General features: G+C 47.1%; 1 protein-coding gene across 1 annotated transcript in view; it reads left to right on the forward strand.

The window, feature by feature from the left end:
• Positions 1–22573, forward strand: part of LOC109923120 (SCO-spondin-like) — a 154888-nt gene that overhangs the window by 18940 nt on the left and 113375 nt on the right. Inside the window, exons 10-15 of the mRNA XM_048596202.1 lie at positions 1376–1514; positions 7258–7384; positions 8034–8768; positions 9061–9188; positions 9414–9635; positions 17774–17939. Of these exons, the coding sequence (XP_048452159.1) occupies positions 1376–1514; positions 7258–7384; positions 8034–8768; positions 9061–9188; positions 9414–9635; positions 17774–17939 (1517 nt within the window). The remainder of the gene's footprint in view (positions 1–1375; positions 1515–7257; positions 7385–8033; positions 8769–9060; positions 9189–9413; positions 9636–17773; positions 17940–22573) is intronic.

Consider the following 22573-nt stretch of genomic DNA (forward strand, 5'->3'; position numbering starts at 1 on the left):
ACCCAACAAAATCCTCATCTCCCCCTCACTCCCTGTGACCCACCCAATAAAATCCTCATCTCCCCCTCACTCCCTGTGACCCTTCCAACTAAATCCTCATCTCCCCCTCACTCCCTGTGACCTATCCAACTAAATCCTCATCTCCCCCTCACTCCCTATGACCCATCCAACTAAATCCTCATCTCCCCCTCACTTTCCGTGACCCACCAAAGAAAATCCTCATCTCCCCCTCACTCCCTGTGATCCACCCAACAAAATCCTCATCTCCCTCTCACTCCCTGTGACCCACCCAACAAAATCCTCATCTCCCTCTCACTCCCCGTGACCCACCCAACTAAATCCTCATCTCCCCCTCACTCCCTGTGACCCATCCAATAAAATCCTCATCTCCCCCTCACTCCCTGTGACCTATCCAGCTTATCTGAATTGCAGTATGAAGCAGGTCAGATGTTCGGAAAGGTTCGGGGAGTAACTTGCCTCCTGACTCCCCAAAGCCTGTCCCCTCAACGGGTAGCAGCCTGGTATGGCAACTGCTCTGCCCCGGACCATAAGAAACTACAGAAAGTTGTGAACACAGCTCAGATTATTATGGAAGCGAACCTCCCATCCATGGACTCCACTTACACTTCCCATTGCCATGGAATGGCTGCCAACATCATCGAAGACACATTGCACCCCGGTAATGCTCTCCTACAACCTCTTCCATCATGCAGAAGATACTACAGCTTGAACGCATGCACCAGCAGGTTCAGGAACAGCTTCTTCCCAGCTGTTATTAGACTGATGGATGGACTAACTTCAAATAATGTTGATCTTGTTAATGTTGATCTTGCCTCGCACACATCCTGTGCAGTGAAACCTGTATGCCTCACTCTGTCTAAGCATCCTATGATCTGTCTGGCCTTGTTTGCTATGATCTGCCTGTACTACTCGTAAAACAAAACTTTTCACTGTACTTAGGTACGTATGACAACAATAGATCAAATGAAATCAAATTAAATCAAATCAAGGCACAAGTCAGGAGTGTGATGGAATACTCCCCACTTGCCTGGATGGGTGCAGCCCCAATAACACTCAAGAAGCTTGACACCATCCAGGACAAAGCAGCCCATTTGATAGGCACCACATCCACAAGCATCCACGCCCTCCACCACCAACGCTCAGTAGCAGCAGTGTCTACTATCTACAAGATGCACTGCAGAAATTCACCAAAGATCCTCTAACAGCACCTTCCTCTAACCACGACCACTTCCTTCTAGAAGGACAAGGGCAGCAGACATATGGGAACAGCACTGGATGATTGCTTGGTGTTAGTGCGTTGTTTGGGAGGGTACATCTCAGTAAGGATTTAATACCTGCTTCGGTTTCTGTGCAGTGTGTGTCGCCGAGGTCATTGGGAGTGTACTCAGAATAAATGTGCTGCTGAGTGTAACCTGATCGGTAATCATCACTACATCACATTCGATCACAAACGCTACTCCTTCCATGGCAACTGTGAATACACACTCGTGGAGGTAAGGCTGGGATCGCACTGTTCATGAAAAAAAGCAATGCAAGACTGAGCATGTAGGATAGACCATCCATTCATCAGTGAGAGCCTGTACACTGGAGCACTGTCTCCCAGTGAGAGCCAGGGTATTGTCCACATTATGACTCTATAATGGGTGAACCATAGGGAACCAAGCTTGGCAGGTGATAAGGTAATGGTTTTGAAATGGTTAACGTTTATGTTATGTTTATGGCTCCACCCATTCCTATTGATGTCACACACAGACTGTAGAGATGAGAAGCTCTTTTCTCATGTTTACAGGCAGTTGGTATAATAAAAGAGATGTGCCAAGTTAAAAACACTCATAACCAAGGGAGAAACTGTGACATGTGGGGGAGGTGATGGCCTAATGGTATTCTCGCTGGACTGTTAATCCAGAGACCCAGATAGCGCTCTGGGGACCTGGGTTCAAACCCCGCCACAGCAGATGGTGGAATTTGAATTCAATAAAATATCTGGAATTAGGAATCTAATGATGACCATGAATCCATTGTCAATTGTCAGGAAAAACCCATCTGGTTCACTAATGCCCTTTAGGGAAGGAAACTGCCATCCTTACCTGGTCTGGCCTACATGTGACTCCAGACCCACAGCAATGTGGTTGACTCTTAACTGCCCTCTGGGCAAATAGGAATAGGCAATATATGCTGCCTGGCCAGCGATACCCTCATCCTGTGAATGAATAAAGAAAACAAAATATTGGGATGATACAGCATCCAGTCAACTCTAAAGTTGTTCATTTTACAACAGCATTGGGGTATATAAGGATACATGCTTTAAAACAGATATAAAGACATTGTGAAATAAGACAGTTTAAAATAACTTTGCAACAATAAGATTAATCAGCACATTGTGATGTAATGGAAAATGATGTAGTATGTGTAACACCTTCCCTGTTCGAGAAGTTACATACAGAACCCAAGCTTAGGGTCAGAGAGGTGTCCATTCTTAAGACAATTGCCTCAGAATCAAACACTAAGACTGAAGCTAAGTGAATATACGCTACTGTATTTTGTGGGTCTGGTTGCAGATTATGTTATTAACAGACAAAACTTCAAAGAAAATATGGACTTTTGATGATGCCTGTAAAACTTTAGCAGAAGAATTCTGCTGCCTGGAGAATCTGTAATAAAACTCATTAAAGATCACCATGGAGTGGCAGAAAATTATGATATAGGTCCTTGAAATCTGAATTCATAGGGCACAGAACATTTTGGAATTCTTGATGAAATGTTGTCAGATTTATTTCAGTCCATAGAAGATTTACCTTTGGAGAAAAATATTGAAGGGTGCTGGAAGCAGAACCCAGGAAGACTCATGGATAGATCCTGGCCAACACTAGCTCGAGGACAACAGTCTATCCACTTTCAAAAATGTGGGCACTATACAGGCACATGAGAAACCTCCGCAGGTAGCAAGATACATACTTGATCCTACCAATCAATGTCGGTACTGAGGGACAACAAAGCCTCATGGCCACAAACTTCCGCCATCAGGAAAGAAAGCTGTAGGTCACTTGCAGAAGTAACACGGAGTTTCAGAGCAATGCTGGTGGCCACATGGTCTGCAGAGAAGACCATCCAACACCATCAGAGAAGACACATACTGGGTGAGCTATTAGATGCCATTGGAGAATACAGTTGAGATATTCCTGGGGAATGAGCTAATACAGGAGAGATAGTTCAGGGCAACGGACACCCATTGATTGTGAGCTGAGAATAGTAACAATTACTCCCCATCACCAGAGCAGTATCCATGGCTGAAGAAGCAGAACATACAGTCCACAGAGATCAGACAACATGGTGCAGATGGAATAACTGTCAGAAACACAAGAATGTTACAGGCTACATTGCAATGCAATGCACACCAAGAGCTGAAACTGTGGATGTTGTTTACAATGAACCAGGTCTCCCAGACTCATGGTAGGACACTAACAGAAGAGAGAATCCATTGAGAATCAGGCTACGTTGGTGGAAAAAACAGGTTTGACATTGGCAATGTAAATAAAGAGTCAGCAATTACGAGGACCAGTGGGAGGTATTCAATCCTCAGTCTTAAAACATCAACTGTCCAGACTGGTGACAGAGAACTGTGCTGAACGAGCAGTGATCACCCTGTAGCACAACTCTGAATCTGAACATATAAACACACCAACAAGAGGATGCCATTTGGCCCTTTCAGCTTGCTCTGCTATTTCAATAAGAGGATAGTTGATCTAATTTTAATCTCAATACTACATTCCTGTATACCCTCCCACCCCAATAATCTTTCATCCCCTTGGGACTCGAGTCTATTGACCTCTGACTTAAAAATATTTAAAGATTCTGCACTCACTGCTTTTTGTGGAAGGCAATTCTAAAGAGAAAACCTTTCCTTGCCCCTGTTTTAAATGAGCAACTGGTTATTTTTAACCAATAATCCCCTAGTTCTAGATTCTCCAACAAGATAATGAAGAAAGGTTGGACAGACTGCATTAGAGACAAAAAAACTGCAGATGCTGGAATCCAAGTTAGCCAAACAGGAGGCTGGAAGAACACAGCAGGCCAGGCAGCATCTGGAGGAAAGGAGCCGTCAAAATTTTGGGTATAACCCTTCTTCAGGACTGCGGTTGTTTTCTTTAGAACAGTGGAGATTGAGGGGGGACATTGAGATGTACATGGACAGGGTGCGCAGAGAGAAACATTTCCCTTTGATGGAGGAATCAATGACCAGGGGGAAATGATTGAAAGTAAGGGGAAGGGTGTTTTGAGGGAATGTGGGGAAAAACCTAGGGGCTGGTGGGGGATCTAGAACTCATTGCCTGTGAGGATGTTACAGGCAGAAACCCTCAGCACATTGAAGAAGCTGTTAGATGTGAGGTTTATAAAATCATGAGGGGCATGGATTGGGTGAATAGCCAAGGTTATTTTTCCCCAGGGTAGTGAGTCTAAAACTAGAGGGTTTAAGGTAAGAGGGAAAAGATTTAAAAGGGACCTAAGGGGCAACTTTTTTACATGGAAGAAATGTGTGCATGGAATAAGCTATTAGAGGAAGTGGTGGAGGCTGGTACAATTACAAGATTGAAAAGGCATGGACATAGAACATAGAACGTAGAACATAGGACTGTACACAACAGTACAGGCCCTTCGGCCCATGATGTTGTGCTGAACTTTTACCCTAATCCTAAGGTCTATCTAACCTCCACTTCTACCTTATACTATCATCCATATGCCCATCTAACAGCCGCTTAAATGCCCCTAATGAGGCCGATTCCACTACCCTCTCCGGCAATGCATTCCATGCCCCGAGCACTCTGAGTAAAGAACCTACCTCTGACGTCTCCCCTATATCTACCTCCACTCACTTTAAAACTATGTCCCCTCGTAATAGCTACATCCACCCTAGGAAAAAGTCTCTGGCTGTCCACTCTATCTATACCTCTGATCATTTTGTACATCTCTATCAAGTCACCTCTCATCCTTCGTCGTTCTAAAGAGAAAAGCCCTAGCTCTCTCAACCTTTCCTCATAAGACCTTCCCTCCAATCCGGGCAACATCCAGGTAAATCTCTTCCTCACCTTTTCCAACACTTCCACATCTTTCCTGTAATGAGGCGACCAGAACTGGACACAATACTCCAGATGTGGCCAAACCAGGCTTTTGTATAGCTGGAGCATAACTTCACAGCTCTTGAACTCAATCCCTCTATTAATGAAAGCTAACACACCATACGCCTTCTTAACAACTCTATCCACCTGGGTGGCAGCTTTCAGGGAACTGCAGACATGAACCCCAAGATCCCTCTGCTCCTCCACATTGCCAAGAATCTTTCTGTTAACCCTGTATTCTGCTTTCAAGTTTGTCCTACCAAAATGAATCACCTCACACTTTTCAGGGTTAAACTCCATCTGCCACTTCTCAGCCCAGCTCTGTATCCTATCAATGTCCCTTTGTAACCTAGAACAGCCCTCCGCACTGTCCACAATGCGACCCACCTTCGTATCATCCGCGAACTTAATAATCCACCTTTCACTCCTTCATCCAAATCATTTACAAAAATCACAAATAGAAGAGGACCCAGAACAGATCCTTGTAGTACACCAATCGTAACTGAGCACCATGTTGAATATTTTCCGTCCACTACCACCCTTTTGTCTTCTAAGGGTCAGCCAATTCTGAATCCAATCTGCCACATTTCCCCCTACCCCATGCCTCCTTACTTTCTGCATGAGCCTACCACGGGGAACCTTATCAAATGCCTTACTTAAATCCATGTATACCACATCTACTGCTCTACCTTCATCCACGTGTTTGGTCACCTCTTGAAAGAATTCAATAAGGTTTGTGAGGCATGATCTACCCCTCACAAATCCATGCTGACTATCATGAATCAAACTGTGCCTATCCAAGTGATCATAAATCCCATCCCTCAGAGCCCTTTCCAATAATTTGCCCACCACTGACGTAAGACTAACTGGCCTGTAATTTCCGGGGTTATCCGGAAACAAGGGAATGACATTTGCCTGTCTCCAATCTTCCAGCACTATACCCGTGGACTATGAGGACGAAAAGATCATCGCCAAAAGCCCTGCGATCTCTTCCCTCACTTCCCATAGAATCTTTGGATAAATCCCATCAGGCCCGGGGGACTTATCTATCTTCAATTTCCTCAAAATTCCTAGCACATCTTCCTTACTAACATCGACTTCCTCTAGCCTACCAGCCTGTTTCACACTGTCCTCCTCTATAACTAGGTCCCTCTCAGTTGTGAATACCGAAGAAAAGTATTCGTTAAGGACCTCTCCTATCTCTTTAGGTTCCGTGCACTAATTCCCTTTACAATCCTTGATCGACCCTCCCCTTTCTCTGGTAGTACTCTTATTCCTCACGTACGTGTATAAAGCCATGGAGTTTTCCTTGATCCTATCTGCCGAGGTTTTCTCATGCCCCCTTATAGCTCTCCTAAGCCCTTTCTTCATCTCCTTCCTGGATAACTTCTATCCTTCTAGAGCCTTTCTGGATGGGTACATGAATAGGAAGGGTTTAGAGGGATATAGGCCAAATGCTGGCAAGTTGTCAGATTGGGATATCTGGTTGGCATCGATGAGTTGGACCATGTTGTATGACCCTATCACTCTATGTGCACTTGTGATGCCAAGGCAGACCAGTCTATAGACCAAGTGCTGAGAAATGGGGTTAGAATAGTGAGGTGGCTGTTTTTGGCCAGTGCAGATTCAATGAGCTTCAGATCACCATACCTCTAAGAGGAAATATCCTTTCCACATTCCCCAGTCAAGCCCTCTCAGGATCTGAACTGTTTCCAAAATATTCCCATCCTTCTGTGAGTAGAGACCAGTCTTGTACACTATTCTACATATGGTCTCTCCAATTCCCTGTATAACTGAAGGGTAACCTTTTTAGTTTTACATTAATTCCCTTTCAGATAAATGTTAACATTCTATGAGTTTTCCTGATTACTTGTTGTCCCTGCATGCTAACCTTCTGCCATTCTTTCTCTGAAAATGATTACTTGGCTGATCAAACAGCTCCAATCACTGACTGATGACATCCAGCCTTGAGGGTTGACATGAGGAATACTGCTTGGTACAAGGGGCAGGAGTCAGGGCGCTGCCTCCCAATGAGAGCACATTGGGAACTAGTGAAGGAGCTAACTTAATGACTCAGCAGTAATGCAGCAGTGCCAGTGACCGTGTTTCTCTTGCTGTGTAGGATTATGTGGATGGGAAGTTGCTGATTGTTTCTGAAAATGTTGCCTGTGGAGCTGGCGGCTCTCTAAGTTGCCTGAAGTCCATCACTGTGATAATCTACAAAACCATCGTCAAACTGAGGAGAACAGGTACAGGGAGTAAACAGGGTTGGAGGGTAGAATATGAGCAAGACAGGGGAGGGAGAGATGGGCGGGGGGCCAGGAAATCGTGCGAGAATGGGGGGATCTGAGGTTTCAAGTGGAATGGAGTTAGTGATTGCAGATAGGGGCTGGGAACAATTGGAGGAAGGAGTAGGTACAATAGGGAGTGGGGTAATGGGACTGACAGAAGAATTGGACATGGGAGGGAGTGAACTGTAGAACTCAGGGATTGGTATTGCAGGTGGTCAGTGAATGCATGGAGCTGGCCATTTGTTGCTGTGTGTCGATCTCAGTGTGCCTCTGGGTGAGAATTCAGAATGAGCAGAGGCAGTTTACAGACTGGGCCAGTGATCTGTGTCTAACCTCTGGGATTGAGCTGGTGATAATACAATGGCCAGAGTAGGTGCTGTGCCTGATATTCAGTTTTCTGTGTTTTCCCAGGAGATGTGAGTGTGAATGGCCAGGATATCAGACTCCCCTTCACCAATGCTGACCTCTCAGTGTATCATGCATCATCCAGTTTTATCCTGCTGCAGACGTTTGGAGCTGAGCTTCTCTGGGCCCTAGAGTTTACAACAGCTCACATTATCCTGCAGCCTGTCTTTGCACACAGAGTGAGTATCCGCACTGACCCCAGGGTCAGTCTTCTCTCAGTCCACACTGACTCCCGTATCCACATTGTCTCCCATATCCGCACTGACGCCTGTATCTGCACTGACACCTATTTTCGCACTGACTCCCGTATCCGCACTGACCCCTATATCTGCACTGTCTCCCGTATCCGCGCTGACTCCCCATATCTGCACTGACCCCCGTATCTGCACTGACCCCTATATCCGCACTGACTGCCGTATCCGCACTGACCCCCGTATCCGCACTGATTCCTATATCCGCACTGACCCCAGTATCCACACTGACCCCTGTATCTGCACTGACTCCTGTATTTGCACTGACCCTTATATCCACACTGACCCCTATGCCTGCACTGACTTCCGTATCCGCACTGACCCCTATATCCGCACTGACACCTATATCTGCACTGACCCCTATTTCCGCACTGACTCCCATATCCGCACTGACCCCTATATCCGCACTGTCTCCTGTATCTGCACTGACCCCTGTACCCGCACTGACCCCTATATCTGCACAGACTCCCGTATCCGCACTGACCCCTATATCTGCACTGACTCCCGTATCCGCACTGACTTCCATATCCGCACTGACTCCTGTATCCACACTGACCCCTGTATCCGCACTAACACCTATATCTGCACTGACCCCTATTTCCGCACTGACCCCTGTACCCGCACTGACCCCTGTACCCGCACTGACCCCTGTACCCGCACTGACTTCCATATCCGCACTGACTCCTGTATCCGCACTGACTCCCCGTATCCACACTGACCCCCGTATCTGCACTGACCCCTGTATCTGCACTGACCCCTATATCTGCACTGACCCCCATATCCGCACTGACCCCTATATCCGCACTGACCCCTATAACCGCACTGACTCCCATATCCACACTGACACCTATATCTGCACTGACCCCTGTATCCACACTGGCCCCGGTATCTGCACTGACACCTATATCTGCACTAACCCCTCTATCCGCACTGACTCCCGTATCCACACTGACCCTGCGGGTGTCACTATCCACTCAGCCCATACTGACACTAAGGCCAGTTTTCCCTCGGACCACAGTGACCACTGTGTAGCTGGTGAAAGCACCGTTGCAAGACGTAGTGACCCAGCAGGGTGTGGGACTGATGGAGATCGCACCCTTGTTGGGGTCAGAGCTGGGAGCAGTTACAGATGCTGCTGTCTGGGGGTGGGGGGGGGGTGGTGGTATGCGTCTGCCTTTCTCTTCCCTCATCAAACTCCTATTCTCACTGCCCATCCTCCCATTGGTCACCCTGTGTGGTCCCGTTATAAAGGTTTATTGTTTCCCTTGTTATGCCCCCATTACCCAGATCCTGCCCCACTCTCTCTGATCTCTCTCTGTCCCTTCCCCCAGGTTCGTGGGTTGTGTGGCACCTACAACTGGGTTCAGAATGACGATTTTGCTACTCCTGAGGGTGATGTCGAGAGGAGCCTGGCTGCTTTCGTCAATAAGTTTAAAACATCTCCGGGATGTCCTGACATTGGCTTTCAATCCCTTGATCCCTGCAACACATTCACTCAACGTCGAGATTTTGCTGAGGGCTCCTGTCAGATACTGCAGAGCGCTGTATTCGAGGTAACTGGGTACTGCCAAGTGAAACCCAGGGGTAGAGGGCAGCGGTTGGCTTAGGATAATACAATGTCAAACTCGGCCAATACATCGAGAGCTGGCCCTAGCTTCTGCTTCTGGAGGCATTAATTAGATCGACATCATTCTGAAGAGCCCTTTACAGATTCAGGGTTTATCTCCTCGAGATCTGAAAATGTCTGTGCTATCCATATTCACATAACACCATCTGCTTGCATGGAGTTTTATACAGGCTTCCAACATTGACCGTCTCAGAACCATTGCCCCAGGTAACATTTGCCCCAAGTGTTTTTCCTGGAATGAACATTTCTATATACATTTCAATAGTAATGTTTACCACTCACTTTCCTTTCTTATTCAATCGTGGGACATATGCATCGCTGGCTGGGTCCAGCATTTATTGCCTGTCCCTAGTTGCCCCTTGAGAAGGTGGTGGTGAGCGGCCTTCTTGAGCCGCTCCAGTCCACCTGCTGTGGGTTGACCCACAATTCCCTTATGGAGGGAATTCCAGGATTTTCGCCCAGTGACGGTGAAGGAACAACGATATATTTCCAAGTCAGGACGGTAAGTGGTTTGGAGGGGAACTTGCAGGTGCTGCTGTTCCCATGTATCTGCTGCCCTTGTCCTTCTAGATGGAAATTATTGAGTTAAAAAGATGCAAACTAAGGCTCTTTGGTGAATTTCTGCAGTGCATCTTGTAGATGGTACACACAGCTGTGACTGAGCATCGGTGGTGAAGGGATTAGATGCTTATGGATGTGGTTCCAGTCCTGCCTTGTCTTGGATGGCTTCTCAAATTTCTTGAGTGTGGTTGGAGATGCACCAATCCAGGCAAGCGGGGAGTATTCCATCACACTCCTGACTTGTGCCTTGTAGATGGTGGACAGGCTTTGGGGAGTCAGGAGGTGAGTTACTCGCTGCAGTATTCCCAGCTTCTGGCCTGTTCTTGTAGCCACTGTGTTAATGTGGTGAGTCCAGTTGAGTTTCTGGCCAATGATAACCCCCAGGATGTTGATAGTGGGGGATTCAGTGATGGTAACACCATTGAATGTCAAGGGGCAGTGGTTAGATTGTCTCTTATTGGTGATGGTCATAGCCTGGTATTTGTGTGGCACGAATGTTATTTGCCACTTGTCAGCCCAAGCCTGGATATTGTCCCATTCCAAAGAAGATTATTATTGGATTAGATATGCTGCTTTCTCTCCACTGATACTGTCAGACGTGCTGAGTTTCTCCAGTGATTTCGGATTTTCTTTCAGTATGTTTTCACCTACAGTATTTTGCATTTATTATGTCTGGGACATGCTGGATTTGTCTGCAGCGTGGGGAGCTCTCTGATTTCATGATTTTATGAAGTCCTCCAGAATGTGACCTCATTGGACACAAAAATCGGATTGGAGTCTGTGTTGAGAATTCTTGGTCTTGATTCTGTTCTGGATTCTCTGAAATCTGTGAAGCCTTTCAGCACATGAGGACCTTTCTTCTCTTGGATGAACTTTGTTCAGGGTGTTGCTCCAATCAGTTGGCCTTTTTAACATCTGGAGGACATCTGAAGGTCTATCACAGAGAACTCTCCCTGGTTAAACAGAGAACTGCTCCAGAATCTTTCAGGGAAAATGGCTGCTCAGCTAAAACAGATATTTCTTTGATGTAATATACTGGATCTCCAAGCCAGGTAATTTCCTTGGAACCATCTCTGCACGGTGATCATCCTACCTCTGTGGTGGTTTCCACAGACTCTTGTGGAACTGATCTGCAATGTGAGTCTTTGTTCTCAATCTGCCAGGACAATCTGTGCTGAAACATGAAAGCTCCTGATGAACCTGCCCATTTCCCTTACCCCACCCCCCCGCCCCGTGTAGCTGTCTCTGGTCAACCCAGTATGATGGTTTGCTCACTCTGGCCACCTGAGGATTGCGTCTCACACAGCGCAGTCTTGGTCTCTACTGATGGTCCTCTTAGGTCATCTCATCATCTGCAATAAAACTCAAATCTGCCAGAGATAGTAGGAACTGCAGATGCTGGAGAATCTGAGATAACAAGGTGTAGAGCTGGACGAACACAGCAGGCCATCAGAGGAGCAGGAAGGCTGACGTTTCGGGCCTAGACCCTTCTTCAGAAGAGTTTATTTCATTTCTGAAGGAGTCTAGGCCCAAAACATCAACCTTCCTGCTCCTCTGATACTGCTTGGCCTGCTGTGTTCATCCAGCTCTACACCTTGTTATCTCAAATCTGCCAGGAATGATTTGTTCTCCAGACTGTGTGATTGCCGACACAATCTCCATGAAAGATTCCTGTGATAGGGTCAAACTCCTCACTACATTGCTCAGCAGTGACATAGAATCATAGAATCCCCACAGTGGGAGGAAACGGGAGCACCCGGAGGAAACCCACGCAGACATGGGGAGAATGTGCAAACTCCACATAGACAGCTGCAAACAGCTGAATTTTGTCTTCAGTGTTGTTAAGAGTGGAAGGCATTTCTTCCTGTATAGCCACAGATTCCCATCCTGTTGACAGTATGAAACAATGAAATGTTTGTAATCTATAGAACATAGAACACAGAACAGTACAGCACAGTACAGGCCCTTTGGCCCACGATGTTGTGCCAAACTTTTACCCTAATCCTAAGGTCTATCTAACCTCACCCTTACCTTATACTATCATCCATATGCCTATCTAATAGCCACTTAAATGCCCCTAATGAGGCTGCCTCCACTACCCTCTCCGGCAACGCATTCCATGCTCCTACCACGCTCTGAGTAAAGAACCTACCTCTGACTTCTCCCCTATATCTACCTCCACTCACTTTAAAACTATGCCTCCTCGTAATAGCTCTCCACCCTAGGAAAAAGTCTCTGGCTGTCTACTCTATCTATACCTCTGACCATTTTGTTCACCTCTATCCTTCGTCGTTCGAATGAGAGAAGCCCTAACTCTCTCAACCTTTCCTCGTAACACCTTCCCTCAATTCCAGGCAACATCCTGGTCAATCTCCTCTGCACCTTTTCCAACACTTCCGCATCTTTCCTGTAATGAGGCGACCAGAACTGGACACAATACTCCAGATGTGGCCGAACCAGGCTTGTGTATAGCTGGAGCATAACTTCACGGCTCTTGAACTCAATCCCTCTATTAATGAAAGCTAACACACCATACGCCTTCTTAACAACTCTATCCACCTGGGTGGCAGCTTTCAGGGAACTGTGAACATGAACCCCAAGATCCTTCTGCTCCTCCACACTGCCAAGAATCTTTCCGTTACCCCTGTATTCTGCTTTCAAGTTTGTCCTTCCAAAATGAATCACCTCACACTTTTTAGGGTTAAACTCCATCTGCCACTTCTCAGCCCAGCTCTGCATCCTATCAATGTCCCTTTGTAACCTAGAACAGCCCTCCGCACTGTCCACAATGCGACCTTCGCATCGTTCATGAACTTAATAATCCACCCTTCCACTCCTTCATCCAAATCATTTACAAAAATCACAAATGGAAGAGGACCCAGAACAGATCCTTGTGGTACACCACTCCTAACTGAGCACCATGTTGAATATTTTCCGTCCACTACCACCCTTTTGTCTTCTAAGGGTCAGCAATTCTGAATCCAATCTGCCACATTTCCCCCTATCCCATGCCTCCTTACTTTCTGCATGAGCCTACCATGGGGAACCTTATCAAACGCCTTACTTAAATCCATGTATACCACATCCACTGCTCTACCTTCATCCATGTGTTTGGTCACCTCTTGAAAGAATTCAATAAGGTTTGTGAGGCATGATCTATGCCTCATAAATCCATGCTGACTATCATGAATCAAACTGTGCCTATCCAAGTGATCATAAATCCTATCTCTCAGAGCCCTTTCCAATAATTTGCCCACCACTGACGTAAGACTAACTGGCCTGTAATTTCCGGGGTTATCCCTATTCCATTTTTTGAACAAGGGAATGAAGTTTGCCTCTCTCCAATCTTCCGACACTATACCCGTGGATGGTGAGGACGAAAAGATCATCGCCAAAAGCCCTGCGATCTCTTCCCTCGCTTCCCATAGAATCCTTGGATAAATCCCATCAGGCCCGGGGGACTTATCTATCTTCAACTTCCTCAAAATTCCTAGCACATCTTCCTCTGGCCTACCAGCCTGTTTCGCACTGTCCTCCTCTACAACTAGGTCCCTCTCAGTTGTGAATACTGAATAAAAGTATTCACTAAGGACCTCTCCTATCTCTTTAGGCTCCGTGCACAAATTCCCTTTACAATCCTTGATCGGCCCTACCCTTTCTCTGGCCATTCTCTTATTCCTCACGTACGTGTAAAAAGCCTTGGAGTTTTCCTTGATCCTCTCTGCCAAGGTTTTCTCATGCCCCCTTATAGCTCTCCTAAGCCCTTTCTTCAGCTCCTTCCTGGATAACTTGTATCCTTCTGGAGTCTTTTTCGTTCCTTGTTTCCTAAACCTTACATAAGCATCCTTCTTCCTCTTAACTAGTCGCTCGGCCTCTCTTGAGAACCAAGGCTCCCTCACTCGACTGCATCTTTCCTGCCTGCTCGGGACAAACATATCGAGCACACGCAGTATGCATTCCTTAAACAATCTCCACATTTCAATAATGCTCTTCCCTGACAGCATCTGTTCCCAATTTATGTTACCCAGTTCTTGCCTAACAGAATTGTAATTACCCTTCCCCCAATTATAAACCTTACCCTGCCATATGTACCTATCCTTTTCCATGACTATTGTAAAAGTAACAGAGTTATGATCGCTACCGCCAAAATGGTCTCCTACCAACAGGTCTATCACTTGGCCCGGTTCATTGCCAAGCACCAAATCCAAAGTGGCCTCTCTTCATGTTGGTCTATCTACAATACTGTGTCAGGAATCCTTCCTGAACGCACTGGACAAAATCTGCTCCATCTAAACTATTACAACTAAAATGTTTCCAATCAATATTTGGAAAATTGAAGTTACCCATGACTACAACCCTGTGACTTCTGCACCTTTCCAGTATCTGTCTCCCAATCCACTCCTCCACTTCTCTGCAGCTCGTATGGGGTCTGTAAAAAAAAACCCCCAACGAAGTGACTGCTCCTTTCTTGTTCCTGACCTCAACCCAAACTGACTCTGTAGACATATCATTCTCGAACTGCCTTTCAGTAGCTGCTATACTTGCCCTGGCTAGCAATGCCACTCCCCCACCTCTTTTTCCACCCTCCCTATTTTTTTTAAAGCATCTAAATCCCGGACCTTCCAACATCCATTCCTCTCCCTGAGTTACCCAAGTTTCTGTAATGGCCACAACATTGTAGTTCCAAGTACTGACCCATGCTCTAAGTTCATCCTCCTTATTTCTGATACTTCCAGCATTGAAGTATACACACCTCAAACCATCCCTTTGTCCACAATTACGCTCCATCCACTGCATTTCTTTACTAACAACCTCACTCCCTGCTGTGTCTGTTGGAAGGCTGAGTACTTCATCCTCTGAATTACAAATCCGGTTCCCTACCCCCTGCCAAACTAGTTTAAACCATCCCGTACAGGTCTAGCAAACCTCCCTCCCAGGATATTTGTGCCCTTCCGGTTCAGGTGCAACCCGTCCTTACTGTACAGGTCCCACCTTCCTCAGAATGTGCTCCAATTATCCACATAATGGAAGCCCTCCCTCCTACACCAGCCCTGTAGCCACGTGTTTAGTTGCACTCTCTCCCTATTTCTTACCTCATTATCACGTGGCACTGGTAGTAATCCAGAGATAACTACCCTGTTTGTCCTGGACTTCAGCTTCCAACCTAACTCCCTGTACTCATTTTTCACATTCTTTTGGATTCTGTCTTTATTTTCAGATCTGCTATATTTGTCTCTTTATCAATTATTCAACAATTAATATATCCTTAACCCATGGTTCTATGATTGTTGTCTCTTTGGACAGGGACAAGAGTGGGCCATTTTGCTCCTCGAATCTGCTCTGCCATTCAATAGGATTATGCCTGATCTGACGTTCCTCTTGTCCACTTTCCAGCCCTTTCCCTGTAACCCTTGATTCCTCTACTGATCAACAATATATCCATACAAGACTTACACATACATAAGGACTGTATCCTCACAGCTCTATGTGGCAAGGAGTTCCAAAGACTCCCAACCTTCAGAGAGAAGATGGGGAAATATTCTCTTAGCATTTACTCTGTCGAGCCCCATAAGAATCAATATGTTTCAATGAGATCACCTCTCATTTTTCTAAACTCCAGTGAGTAGAATCCCATCCTGTTCAGCCTTTGCTCATTAGACAATCCCTCCATACTGGTGATCATCCCAGTGAACCTTCTCTGAACTGCCTCCAATAAAATGATATCTTTCATTAAATAAGGGGACCAAAACTGCTCACAGTACTCCAGATGTGGCCTCATCAGCACCTTGTACAGTTGCAGTAAGACTTCCCTACTGTTATACTCCAAACCCCTTAAAATAAGGGCCAACATTCCATTAGCCTCCCTGATTTCCTGCTGCACCTGTGTGCTAGCTCTCTGTCCAAAAACAGAAGTTGCTGGAAAAGCTCAGCAGGTCTGGCAGCATCTGTGAAGAGAAATCAGAGTTAACATGTTAGGTTCAGTGACTCTTCCTCAGAACTGCTTTTCATCTTGTGTACCTTGATTTCTCTAGTCACTAGACCCGAAACGTGAACTCTAATTTCTCTCCACAGATGCTGCCAGAGCTGCTCAGCTTTTTCCAGCAATTGCTGTTTTTTTTTCTGATTTCCAGCTTCCATAGTTCTTTTGGCTTTTATAGTGCTAGCTTTCTGTGTTTTGTCTACAAGTAGCCCTAGTATAATTTGCTGTCTCTTGGCTAGTAAGATTGAATGTGACTAGATCTCCTTCTGCCATTTCAGTAGGGTTGACATCATTAGGTCATGGTCCAGGCATTATCACTGGGTCACAAGTTTCCTCAGTAGGGACACTGCATAGTTTATTGCATAAGAATAATTTGGCTTAGATTGAAATAACTGCACAGAGGCTGGTATCCTGTTACCATCTCACCCTTTATTTACACGGGGAGATCCCTGACAATGATCCAGCTCCCTCAAAGCCAGCTCTCAGAGTAAACAGAACCCTTGACACTCCTGTTGCTATCTGTCAGCCAGGGCTCCCTGATTGGACCAGGTTAACAGCCCAATCAGGGAACTCATATTCTATGAGGTCCATCCGGCTGACCTCATTACAAACACGCCACTGATTACCTTAATAAGATGGACATTTTTACTAAGACCCTCTGGTCGAGGTAGGATGTCAGGTCTGTCCCATCTGAGACCCAAATATTTTCTCCACCCAAGTCCTGATGACATCAGCAAGTTAGGTGGAGCTTAATGTAGTTTTCAGCATTAACCCATTTAGAACCATGATCTAATACTTCAGAGGTCACTATGAAGTGTAGAGGTCACTGTGAAAGAAGGTTAATGTGAACGTCAGAGGTAGCTGTGAGTGACAGGTCACTGTGAGGTGTTCAAAAGTCACCAACAGGGTCAGAGGCCAATATGAAGGTCAGAGATCACTGTGAGAGTCAGAGGTCACCATGGGGCAGAGGTTGCTGTGAGGGAAAGGTCATTGTCAACGTCATAGGTTAACATGAGGGACAGAGGTTACTGAGCGATAGGTCACTATGTAGGTCAGCAGTCACCGTGAAGGTCAGAGGTCACTGTGAGGGGTTCAAAAGTCACCCTGAAGCTAATGGTGTCCAACGGGGGATATTTGGTGAAAAGCAGAGTCTATGATGGATATGGTATTTCCTGCTCACGTTCTCAGTCAGACTCTCAGAACCATTGGAGATTCTTTCCCTGCTCTTCGAATCCTGTTGTTTAGTAATATGATGTTGTTGAGTAATATGATGTTTGGTACATTTTAGAAAATGAATAATCTCTCCCTCTCTCTTTCTCTCCTGCCTTGGCCCCCCTCCCACTACATCTCTTTCACTCAACTCATGACCCCTTCCTTCTCTCCCCTCGTCCCCGTTCCTCTCCTCACTCTCCCTCTCACATCTGTCTTTCTCTCTCTCTCTCTTTCTCTCCGTCTCTCTCCCCCTCACATCCCCCTCTGTCTCCCCTGGTTCTCTCTCCCGGCCATCTCTTGCCTTCCCCCAGCCGTGTTATGACCTGGTGGACCTTGAGCCATTCTACAGCATGTGCCTGGATGATGTTTGTGGTTGTGAGAGTGCCGGGCACTGTGAATGTAGCAGTGTGGCAGCATTCGCCCGGCTCTGTGCCCAGGAGGGTGTCCATATCGACTGGAGAAGCAGCAACGTTTGCCGTGAGTAGCTGCAGCCGGGGAACGGAGCTGGGTTGTTGTGGTTTCATGCTACTGTGACTCCCATTCACCGGTAATAAGGGCCGGGGTTGTGGGGGGGTGGCGGGGGGGGAGCCATAAAGAATGAGCTGCTGGAGGAGGTGGTGGAGGCTGGTACAGTTACCACATTGAAAAGGTGTTTGGACTGGTACATGGGTAGGAAAGGATCAGCGGGATATGGGCCAAATGCAGGCAAATGGGACTACTGAGATAACAAGGTGTAGAGCTGGATGAACACAGCAGGCCAAGCAGCATCAGAGGAGCAGGAAGGTTGACGTTTCGGGCCTAGATCCTTGATACCATTGAGCTGCAGGGTTCCCAAGCGGAATATGAGTTGCTGTTCCTGCAACGTTCGGGTAGCATCGTTGTGGCACTGCAGGAGGCCCAGGATGGACATGTCGTCTGCGAAATGGTAGAGGGAGTTGAAATGGTTTTGCAGCCCAATGGTATCAATGTGGACTTCAAAAGCTTCAAAATCTCCCCTCCCCCTACCGCATCCCAAAACCAGCCCAGCTTGTCCCCGCCTCCCTAACCTGTCCTTCCTCCCACCTATCCCCTCCTCCCACCTCCAGCCCCACCCCCACCTCCTACCGACTAACCTCATCCCGCCCCCTTGACCTGTCCGTCCTCCCTGGACTGACCTATCTCCTCCCTACCTCCCCACCTACACTCACCTTTACTGGCTCCATCCCTGCCTCTTTAACCTGTCTGTTTCCTCTCCACCTATCTTCTCCTCTATCTATCTTCTATCCGCCTCCCCCCTCTCCCTATTTATTTCAGAACACCCTTCCCCTCCCCCATTTCTGAAGAAGGGTCTAGGCCCGAAACGTCAGCCTTCCTGTTCCTCTGATGCTGCTTGGCCTGCTGTGTTCATCCAGCTCTGCACCTGGTTATCTCAGATTCTCCAGCATCTGCAGTTCCTACTACCTCTGTGGAAAATGGGACTAGTTCAGTTCAGGAAACCTGATCTCCAGGAACGAGGGGAAGAGCTGGCTGCAGTGGTCTGGGACACAAATTACTGCTCGATAGCAGCAGTGTGTACTATCTACAAGATGCACTGCAGAAATTCACCAAAGATCCTCTAACAGCACCTTCCAAACCCACGACCACTTCCAGCTAGACAGACAAGGGCAGCAGATACATGGGAACACCACCCCCTGCAAGTTCCCCTCCAAGCCACTCACCGTCCTGAGTTGGAAATATATCGCCGTTCCTTCACTGTCACTGGGTCAAAATCCTGGAATTCCCTCCCTAATGGCATTGTGGGTGGAGGTTAGATAGACCTTAGGTTCAGGGTAAAAGTTCAGCACAACATCATGGGCCAAAGGGCCTGTCCTGTGCTGTACTGTTCTATGTTTTATTTTCTATGTGGCTCAACCCTACAGCACATAGACTGCAGCAGTTCAAGAAGGCAGCTCATGCCATCTTCTCAAGTGGACAGTGGAATGTCTCTCGAGATAGTAGGAACTCAGATGCTGGAGAATCAGAAATAACAAGGTGTAGAGCTGGATGAACACAGCAGGCCAAGCAGCATCAGAGGAGCAGGAAGGCTAAGAAGCCTTCCTGCTCTTCGGGCCTTCCTGCTCCTCGAATGTCTCTAGATGTTATTTTATTGACTTCTGGAAGGGAACTTTATAAAGTTCCTCACAAGTGACTGTTCACTAAAGTTGAAACCAATGGAATTGAAGACAAATGATTGACAAAGGGAGTCGGGAAGTAGGGAGAATAGACAGGGATTCACCTCCATGTGATAGAATCTCTCAGTTACTCTGGTGGATGGGTCTAAGAATCATGCTTCCTAACATACTCTCTGTGTCTCTCTTCCTCTCTCTGCCTCACTCTCTCTCTCCTCTCTGTCTCGTTCTCTCTGACTGTCACTGTCTCTCTCTCTGTCTTTCCCGCCCCCCCCCCTCTACTTGCTGTCTGTCTGTCTCTCTCTGACTGTCTCTCTCTCTCTCTCTGTGTCTCTCTCTGTCTGTCTCCCTCTCTCTCTGTCTCTCCCCCTCTCTATGTCTCTCTCCGTCTCTACCGCTCTCCCCCTCTCTCTCTCTGTGTCTCTCTCTGTCTGCCTCCCTCACTCTCTGTCTCTTCCCCCCTTTCTCTCTGTCTCTTCCTCCCTTTCTCTCTCTATGTCTCTCTCTGTCTCTCCCCCTCTCTCTATGTCTCTCTCTGTCTCCCCCCCTTCTCTCTCTCTGTCTCCCTCCCTCTTCTGTCTCTCTCTCTGTATCTCTCTCTCTGTCTCAGTCTATCTTTCCCTGTTCACTCTCTCTCTGTGTTACTCTGTGAACTGAAGGTTGTGGTTCTAATGAAGGTGATGTTTTCTCTCTCACAGCGATACAGTGTAGTGGTGGCCAGGTGTACAGTGACTGCTCTAGACCATGTCAGAACTCCTGTGTACACCTGCGCATGGGCCTACAGTGTGGCTCAGGTGTGAAGTGTGTCCCAGGCTGTAACTGTCCCGCAGGCTTGGTGCTGGATGAGGAGGGTCAGTGTGTGCCACCGTCCCTGTGCCCATGCCTGTTTGATGATACGGTCTACCCAGCTGGATCAACCAGGGACAGAAATTGCAATACCTGGTACGTGGGATAGCACAACGCATGGTCATCGCCCTCACACCCCCTTCCCTTCCTTACACCCCCTCACTCCCTCCCTCCCTAACTCTCACGCCCCTCTCACCTACTTTAAAGACAGACCAGGTTTCCCTCTGGGATGTGGTGGGTGCTCTATTCTCACCGTCAGAATGGGAGGACATGCCGGGAAATCCAGGCAGGGAGCAATCCGATCAGTCAGATTCCCCGGGATGAAGGCTCATCTCAGATGCTGCGAGACCCGCTGTTTCTGCTTAGATCCCCCATGAATAGTTTACAAAAACCAAAATAGCTGCAAAAATCACAGCAGGTCTGGCAGCATCTGTGGAGGAGAAAACAGAGTTAACGTTTCAGGTCCGGTGACCCTTCCTCAGAACTGATGGTGGCTGGGAAAACATCAGTTTATATGCAGAAAATAGGGAGGTGGGTGGGGTAGGGAGTAAACGATAGGATAGAGCCCAAAGAGAGAGAAAGACAGTTGGACAGACAAAGGAATTGCTAACGATCAGGCTGGGAGGGTAAATAGTTGTTAATGGGGACTGTTAGTGACTAACAACAGGGGGTGTGTAGTGGCAGGCTATGTGGTAACAAGGCCTGGTGTGTGGGATAAGGGGCTAGGACATCGGAGGGCACAGGCCCGAAAATTATTGAACTCAATATTGAGTCCGGAGGGCTGCAGGGTCCCCAAGTGGAAAACGAGGTGTTGTTCTTCCAGCTTTCACTGAGCTTCGCTGGAACACTGCAGCAAGCCTGAGACAGAGATATTGGACGGGGAGCAGGGTGATGTGATAAAGCAGCAGGCAACAGGTAGGCTCAGCAATAACAAGATGTAGAGCTGGATGAACACAGCAGGCCAAGCAGCATCAGAGGAGCAGGAAGGCTGACGTTTCGGGCCTAGACGCTTCTTCCATCTTTTTTATGAGCAGAATGTGGATGTTTGTTTGAATAGTTTGTGTTTGCTTCAGTGCGTGATTAGTGAGTTTGAGAGGAGGAATTTCCAGTGGTCTGGGGAGACTCAAACTGTGCACAGAAACTTCAGGGTTCAAGCCAGAGTGTTTGGGAGTGAGATAGGGAAAAATTCTTTCCACCAAAAACTGGAAGAGGCTGATACCGTTCGAGAAACAGTTTGATTTTAAATCCACTGTTCACTTTAAACCTGAGGGTTGGTGTAATGTGATGAATGGAAGATGGTGAAGGGGGAGCAGCTGATCAGCTGATGCAGGGTGGAGGCTGCTTTTTGTAAAATTCATTCATGGGATGATGCCAGCATGTATTGCCCATCTCTAATTACCCAGAGGGCAGTTCAGAGTCAACCACATTGCTGTGGGTCTGGAGTCACATGTTGGCCAGATCAGGTAAGGATGGCAATTTCCTTTCTTAAAGGACATTAGTGAACCAAATGGGTTTTTCCAACAATTGGCAATGATTTTATGGTCATCATTAGATCCTTAATTCCAGATTTATTTTGAATCCAAATTCCACCACCTGCTGGGTTGGGATTTGAACGCGGGTGTGAATGATGAGCCTGGCTCTGACATTGCTGGTTCTGTGATGGAGATCCAGTGGGTTATAAATGTTGCTGCTACCTGCGGGATTGGGCGGGTCAGAGGGCTGCGATGAAACCACCCTGTCACCTGTTTCCTTCGGCACACAGGATAGGTCGGTTTCATTGGATTTCTCTGCCACACAACCTACTGCAACCAATGGGGCCCGGGTATCTAATCGAGATCACCCCCAAAAATATACCCTCCACTGAGATCGCCCCCAAAATATACCCCCCACTGAGATCGCCCCCATAGTATACACCCCCACTGAGATCGTCAGTATTCACACAGGAAAAAGACAATGTAGTTGAGGAGAATACTGAGATACAGTCTATTAGACTAGACGGGATTGAGGTTCATAAGGAGGAGGTGTTAGCAATTCTGGAAGGTGTGAAAATAGATAAGTCCCCTGGGCCGGATGGGATTTACCCTAGGATTCTCTGGGAACTAGAGAGGAGATTGCAGA

The sequence above is a fragment of the Rhincodon typus genome, chromosome 4 (genome assembly GCF_021869965.1).
Source record: "Rhincodon typus isolate 14 chromosome 4, sRhiTyp1.1, whole genome shotgun sequence".
Classification (NCBI taxonomy): Eukaryota; Metazoa; Chordata; class Chondrichthyes; order Orectolobiformes; family Rhincodontidae; genus Rhincodon; species Rhincodon typus.